Source organism: Asparagus officinalis, chromosome 5 (genome assembly GCF_001876935.1).
Source record: "Asparagus officinalis chromosome 5, Aspof.V1, whole genome shotgun sequence".
NCBI classification, from domain to species: domain Eukaryota; kingdom Viridiplantae; phylum Streptophyta; class Magnoliopsida; order Asparagales; family Asparagaceae; genus Asparagus; species Asparagus officinalis.
In genome coordinates, this window is record NC_033798.1 from 122,815,185 (window position 1) to 122,823,246 (window position 8,062).

The 8,062-nt window shown below is 39.2% G+C and overlaps 1 protein-coding gene across 1 annotated transcript in view; it reads right to left on the reverse strand.

The window, feature by feature from the left end:
- LOC109841062 overlaps positions 1 to 1,292 on the reverse strand; it is a 20,121-nt gene extending 18,829 nt beyond the window's left edge. The window contains exons 1-2 of the mRNA XM_020409925.1: positions 1,000 to 1,292; positions 753 to 918 (exon numbers count right to left, since the gene is read on the reverse strand). Coding sequence (XP_020265514.1) covers positions 753 to 918; positions 1,000 to 1,209 — 376 coding nt within the window. The 5' untranslated portion in view covers positions 1,210 to 1,292. The remainder of the gene's footprint in view (positions 1 to 752; positions 919 to 999) is intronic.

Sequence of the window (8,062 nt, forward strand, 5' to 3'; positions counted from 1 at the left end):
TATCATTTCAATCTTCCCTCTTATTTTTGGCTTACGTTAGTAGTGAGGTGACGCACAAGGATTGCTCACCTATAAGGTGTGGTTATCCTCCGACTGTTGACAACAGGAGAATTGGACTGTGTGGTGTTGCAAGGAAAGACGATCAGCATAAGGTATATTTATAACCCATTTATTTGTGGTATATCTCATGCATAGGATCTACTGCTTGCATATAAGTGTTCAGTGCTTTGTTACTTTGATCTCATCTACGATGATTAGCTAACAGATATGTGATTACTAGTAATAGCATTATGTTATGGATGTTCTACAAAAGATAACACTAAGTTTATGCTCACTCTAGCTTATTTTAGCTGTCACATTCTGCAGTTAAACCTCCACTGCTTGGAGAATTGATACGCCTGAAAAGAGAAAGTAAGTGACTACCACTATTTCATTGTTTTGCACACAATCCCGACGTATGTCACTATAAGGTGGATCAATATACTACTCTTTGGAACATGAATCAGATAATATAAGCATTTATCTTATGAAGAGAGCTTCCTCCAAAAGAGAGGTATCACATATTTCAATCAAATATTTGACAGATAGAAGCATCTTTACCTCAAAAACTTATTGTCTACGATACTATGTGAACCTCGAACATTTGGATAATATCTCAAAAAAATAAGCTAATATAAAACAATTACGAAAATAAACTAACGACCAGTAAATTTGATAAACATGAAAGTTGCTATACGCCATTAGAATTTAACCTGGAAATAGAAAAATCAAGATTTCCATCACAAAGTAGATTACAGAAGACAAAGCCACGCATAACAATGCAGAGTATCTAGATCCATTCCAAATCCAAGAAACGATCTGAGTTATCACATCAACCTCCGCCTCCCTCGATGCAGTCAAAGACTCCACCAAATTATCCTAAAACCCCACCAAACTCTCAAAAACAATAAAATAATAATCAAACGAGAGAAACAAACTAGAGGCAAAGAGATCACTTACCTTAGGCGATGATCTCTTTCGAGAGTAAGAAACAGAGAATATACTCATTTTAGGGTTTGGCCGGTCAATGCTGAGGGTGGTGGCGGTGGAGGCGGAATCGCCGAGGAGAGGCGAGATCTCTTCGGTGTCTGCAGCCACCGTCGGCGACTCGACCACCTCGATCACCGTTGCAACTCCGCTTGTGCCGTCGCCGGCGTCGGGGGAGGCCATTGACGACGAATTTTAGGAGCTCGGTCTCCTTCGATGACGACAGCAGCTTGATATTGATTTGATTTGATAAAAGACGGCAATTAAATGGAATCAAAAAGAGTATTAAAGTGAGGTTTTAAAGTTGACTTCTCTTCCCCACTTTGAAGGCCCAATTATAGTGCTTGGGCATTTAGAGTTGGGCTGATGATAAGGCATTGGGCCTAAGTGCCGAGATCAGTCACAAGAAACACTGATTTGTACTTGTACCTAGCCCAACTTTTGGGTTTGCATTATAGTTTCATGGTAAAAAATAAATGAGAGGCAATCATTATTAATATGTACTACAATTTTATTTTGGGTAGGCGATCACGGTTACAATAGCTTGCTCCGTTACAATTATGTATGCCCTTAACTTCATTGGGCCCGCATCAAATTTCTCCTCATGCCTGCACAAATATTTAAATATCTGTAGGGAATGATGGGTATGAAGTGGTGACTCAATTTGATAAATGAGCTAGCAAGGTGGGTCTCACCACATGACTATTTCTTGATAACTCATTTAGTAAAATGAGCCGTTATATAGAGGAGAACTTGTGTCAACTTAAGTGGATAGTGAATAGTGTGTCCACCAAACTTTATATCCACTCATTTAACATATAAAAAGTCACTTCATATCATGCAAGGATCCCTAGGAAACATCCAAGGGTTAAAAAGTTTGGTGGATGTCTATTCACATGGTGGGGATTGTGCAATATCATTTTCAAGGAGGAAATCCCCTCCTTGACATAGGACACCTATTAACCTATATATATAAACAGCGAAGGAAATGAGGAAACCAATTAAGAAAATGTGAAAAATAAGCAAGACATACTCCACCACACCCTGGTGTGGTGTCTGCCACACCCTGGTGTGGTGTCTGCCACACCCAGGTGGTAAAGTGTGACAGAATTTGTCTTGTTTATCATGCGTGTGGTATTTGTCATACCCTGATGTGGTAGAATCTGTCATGTTTGTTATGGGGTGTGGTGTATGCCACATCAGGGTGTGGCGGACTCATTTTTTAGAATCCTAATCTATTTGGGATTGTGTTTTGTTATAAATAGAGACACATTTTTAGGGTTTTCTATCTATTGATTGGGTAGCTTGAAGGTGATTAGAAAAGAGAGATCTTTCTAAGCAATTTGTTTGAGGGTTTAGTTTGAGAGATTTGAGAGATTTGTTTGAGAGGTTAGTTGAGTGATCTTGTAATCTCTACTTTGTACTCTCTTTCTCTATAGTGAAAACTCATCCCTTTTTGCCCCGTGGACATAGGCAATTTACCGAACCACGTTAAACTTTTGTGTTTGAGTTGGTGCCATTATTTTGGATTATTTTGGCTTTCTCTCTCGGCGTTTGTGTTTGTTCCGCCGCGCACAACAAGTGGTGTTAGAGCTCAGGTTAGGCTTGAGCTATTAGGAGTAGTAGAACACTTTGGAAGTTCGGCTAGAGCTTCGTTTGGAGTTAAATGTGGGATCTTTTTGGTAAAAATTTTATATTTTTCAGTTTTGGATCTATTCTTCGTTTGTTCCATTTTGGTTGTTGGTGCTTTGAGGAATTATGGCCAGGAAAGAAGGAGTTGTGGAGGGTACTTCAGGTGTGAAGATCGTCCAAAGTTTGAATATTCACTCTATGAAGATATACTTGAAGAAGTTTAATGACACTAATAATTTTGGACTTTGACGATGTGAAGTCTTGGATGCACTCAACACACAAAATTTGAAAGATACTTTAGAATTGGATGCCAAGCCAAATGATATTGATAAGAGGGTTTGGAAGAAGATGAATCGAACGATGTATGTTGTGATTAGATCTTGTTTGACTCAAGATTTAAAGTATGATGTAGTTAATGAGAGTTCAGCTAAGAAGATTTGGGAGATCCTTGAGAATAAGTATTTGACCAAGAGTGTGAAGAATCGCTTACATTTGAAGAGGAGGCTTTATTGCTTCCAATTGAAGAAATGAACCTCCATTGGTGATCACATGAACCACTACACGAAGCTTCTTGTGGATTTGGGGAATATAGATATTATGATTGAAGATGAGGATAAGGCATTGTTGTTGTTAAGTTTCTTACCTAACAAGGAATATGAGACTTTCGTCCTTACTCTTATCAATAGGAATGCATCTCTTTCGTATAGTGAGGTCACTGCTGCATTTGTGAACTATCAGCTTCGAAAAAAAGATAAGGAGTCTACAAGTGACACAGTAGCGAAGGCGTTGGTCGCAAGAGGGAAGAATCCAAACCGAAATAATTGAAAGTCGTAGTCTAGAGTAGGGCATCCTACAGTTGGAAAAAATCAGTGTGCTTAGTGCAAGGAGACTAGTCAGTGGAAGAAAAATTGTCCAAAGCTCGACGAATGAATGAAGAATAAGCAAAAGAGAAAAGGAAAGCAACCATCATCAGAAGCAAACATTGTTATATCGGATGGTAATATTTCTGATACTTCTATTTATTTGTTTTCTATCAGTCCTACAGGTAGCTACTCGGAGGAATTCGAGTGGATGTTGGATAGTGGTGTGACCTATCATGTGTGCCTTAGAAAGGAATGGTTCTTCAGTTTTGAGAAACTGGATAGTGGTGTGGTGTATATGGGTGACAACCGTGCATACCAGATCCTTGGGATAGGAAGAATTCACATCAAGATATTTGACGGGATAGTTAGAGAGTTATATGGTGTGAGATATGTTCCTTCCTTGAGTAAGAACTTGATCTCAATTGGAGCTTTGGTTGGAGAAGGTTTGAAGGTTTGTGTTGAGAACATGGTTCTCGAGATCGTGGAAGACTCTTTGATTGTGATGAAGGCGTCAGGAGGAATAACATATACTGTTTGATTGGAAGTTTGGTGACAGGTAGAGAGCTGGCAACTTCTGTTGATTCGATTAGACTGCGGTATTTGGAGCTTAGTCATTCCAGTATTGATTTGGAGATGGTTGCACAGACCTGCAATTTAAAGTCCAGTGAATACTTTGATGTGAGCAAGAAGACCAATGTGAAGTTTGGCACCTCTATTCATCGTACTAAGGATCTTTTAGATGTTTGGTTTCCTTTGTTGGAGGTTGTTCTAGGCGTGTTTGGGTTGCAACCAAATCCCCTTTGGATAAAGTCCTAGTAGTCTCTAACAGATTGAAGAAGTGTGAGATTGACAGAAAGGTGAAGGTACTTCATTCTGATTTTGGTGGGAGGTAGAAGAGGGACCTGTTTTGTATTCAAGCCGAGCTCACAATATTTTGAGACACTTCGGTGGAAAAGAAATATTGGGACAACAAGATGAGATGACAAATTTGGTGAGTTGTTCCTTGCTGGAGGAGGACCGATATTTGATGTCGAGCATTGAGTCTGGTGTTGAGGCTTTGAAATATTTGGGTCATCTTGGTCATAGGTTACCGACTGCTATGATTGGAGGTAAAACTCTGTTGGATGTTTGGTCTGGTAGTGTCACTTCGCTTGAGGCTTCGATAAGGGAGCTAATTGACTCTCAGCAGGTGGAGAGTTTGGACAGACCTTAGATGTATCACAGCGGGTGGAGAGTGATGCTACTTCATATTGGGTGGAGATTACTTCACATACTCCAGATCATTCTGCATCGTTTGAGATTCCAACTGAGGTGACACAGTTAAGGGATCATTTGGATTTGAGTACAGATGATGAGTTTGTTGATTCGAATATAGCTGGTGGATATGATTTGGATACGGTCATTGGTTCATCTCAGGTGGAGGTGTTTGATTTGTTTCACTTCGGAGCCATTGGGAGTGTCATTAGTTGCAGATCCATTGGTGATGTTGGTAAAGTGTTGCAAACTTTTCTATTTGATTGAGGGCATTTGGAGGCCGTTTGATGAACTACAGGCGGCTTGATCCTTTAGGAGAGGGGGGGTACGTAGGCAGTCATTTTGATGCAGCCGGTTTGGTGAGTTGATACTGACATTTGGAGAGTGTTCGCATTCTCGTTTGGGTCTCGACTTATTGTGGATTAAGTCCGTTGTCGTGGTTTTGTTCCACTTCATATTGGATGCAATAAGTGAGACATTTGATTTGATTGGTGTCGGCTCAGTTTTTGGAAAAACTTCGTCGAGGTAGAGAATTGTGAAAACGGCGAAGGAATTAAGGAAAAGAATTGAGAAAAACAAAAAAATAAGCAAGATAGACTCCACCACACCCTGGTGTGGTGTCTGCCACACCCAGGTGGTAGGGTATGATAGAATCTGGCATATTTTCCATGGGTGTGATGTCTGCTACACCCTGGTGTGGCAAAATTTGTCATGTTTGCATGGGTGTGGTGTGTCTCACACCAGAGTGTGGCATACTCGTTTTTTAAAATCCTAACCTGTTTGGGATTGTATTTTGTTATAAATAGAGTCACGTTTTTTAGGGTTTTCTATCTTTGATTGGGTAGCTCGAAGGTGATTTTGAGCATAGAAAAAAGAGATCTTTCTGAGTAATTTGTTTGAGGGTTTAGTTTGAGAGATTTGAGAGATTTGTTTGAGATGTTAGTTGAGTGATATTGTAATCTCTACTTTGTACTCTCTTTTTCTATAGTGAAAACTCATCCCTTTTTGCCCCGTGGACATAGGCAATTTGTCGAACCACGTTAAACTTTTTTGTTTGAGTTGGTGCCGTTATTTTGGATTATTTTGGTTTTCTCTCTCGGCGTTTGTGTTTGTTCCGCCGCGCACAACATATATATATATATATATATATATATATATATATATAAACAAATAAAATGTGTGTGTATATGATATTGAGCTTAAAGTATTAAACACACATAATAGTGATTAGGATCTTATGCTAATCTAATCATGATTAAAAGCTAATTAAAAACTTTATTGATTAATTTGTTCTTGCAAGAATGATATAAGATAGATATGAGCAAGAATGATATGAATAAGCACAAATAAAATGTATGCTAAGCAAAACACAAACAAACGATATGTTTACGAGGTTTGGTCACCACGACCTACGTCCCCGCTCATCACCTCGAGGAGATATTCACTATCACAATCCGGTTTGGAAGTCAAAACTTCTACGCACTCGGTTTACAAGTTTACCGAAAACTCTCACACAACAAATACTATGCAATCACACTTTACACACTAAGTGTAGGAACCTAGCCCGTGTCCTCCTCCTCAAGTGCTCAGATGCAACATCTTGCTTATTTGGAGAGTGTTCGTTTGGGTCTCGACTTATTGTGGATTAAGTTCGTTGCCGTGGTTTTGTTCCACTTCATATTGGATGCAATAAGTGAGACATTTGATTTGATTGGTGTCGGCTCAGTTTTTGGAAAAACTTCGTCGAGGTAGAGAATTGTGAAAACGGCGAAGGAATTAAGGAAAAGAATTGAGAAAAACAAAAAAAATAAGCAAGATAGACTCCACCACACCCTGGTGTGGTGTCTGCCACACCCAGGTGGTAGGGTATGATAGAATCTGCCATATTTTCCATGGGTGTGATGTCTGCTACACCCTGGTGTGGCAAAATTTGCCCTGTTTGCATGGGTGTGGTGTGTCTCACACCAGGGTGTGGCATACTCGTTTTTTAACATCCTAACCTGTTTGGGATTGTATTTTGGTATAAATAGAGCCACGTTTTTTAGGGTTTTCTATCTTTGATTGGGTAGCTCGAAGGTGATTTTGAGCATAGAAAAGAGAGATCTTTCTGAGTAATTTGTTTGAGGGTTTAGTTTGAGAGATTTGAGAGATTTATTTGAGATGTTAGTTGAGTGATATTGTAATCTCTACTTTGTACTCTCTTTTTCTATAGTGAAAACTCATCCCTTTTTGCCCCGTGGACATAGGCAATTTGCCGAACCACGTTAAACTTTTGTGTTTGAGTTGGTGCCGTTATTTTGGATTATTTTGGCTTTCTCTCCACAAATAAAATATACGCTAAGCAAAACACAAACACACGATATGCTTACGAGGTTCGGTCACCACGACCTACGTCCCCGCTCCTCACCTCGAGGAGATATTCACTATCACAATCCGGTTTGGAAGTTGAAACTTCTACGCACTCGGTTTACAAGTTTACCGAAAACTCTCACACAACAAATACTATGTAATCACACTTTACACACTAAGTGTAGGAACCTAGCTCGTGTCCTCCTCCTCAAGTGCTCAGATGCAACATCTCCCTAGGTTCGTCAACCGACGCCACTCCTATTGGATTCGATCTCGTCTCTCACCTCACACTTCTCTTGGTGTACAAGTGTATTTCAAATGATACTCACAACAATGATTAAATACAATGATTTTATTCTCAATAACAAATGAGAACATAAATAAAGCTCACACTCACTAAATCACACACCACAACCCACAATATATAGTATGGAATATTAAGCTCAATACAGTGTGTGTGATAACAGTGAATGAAAATGTATAACTCAATAAATATAGCTAAGATATGAAAAAGAAATTATAAGCTATATGAAAAGATGAGTTAGGAAAACTTCTCAATAAACAAAAAGAACAGTGGATGATGATCCCAAATAGGAGTTGAAAGCTTCTTCTTGTTGTAGAAAACTTCTTTTGGAACAGATTTACGAAATCAGCTTAAACAGCTCTTAAGCAGCTCTTAATCTCTTGTTAAAACTTATTGTAAAAACAAACTCTTAGTTTTTTTGAAAGAGAACAGCAGTGAGGTATTTATACCCACTCAAAATATCAGTCAAAAACAACTGAAATGACCAAGATAGCCCTACAGATTCAAATTAGAAAATAGCCGTTGAAAAAGCAATGATGAGTTCGGCGGTCGACCGTGGAAATCTCGCGGTCGACCGCGAAGCACAAAAGCACAGAAAAAAAGATTTAGAAGCTGGCGGTCGACCGCGAAAGTC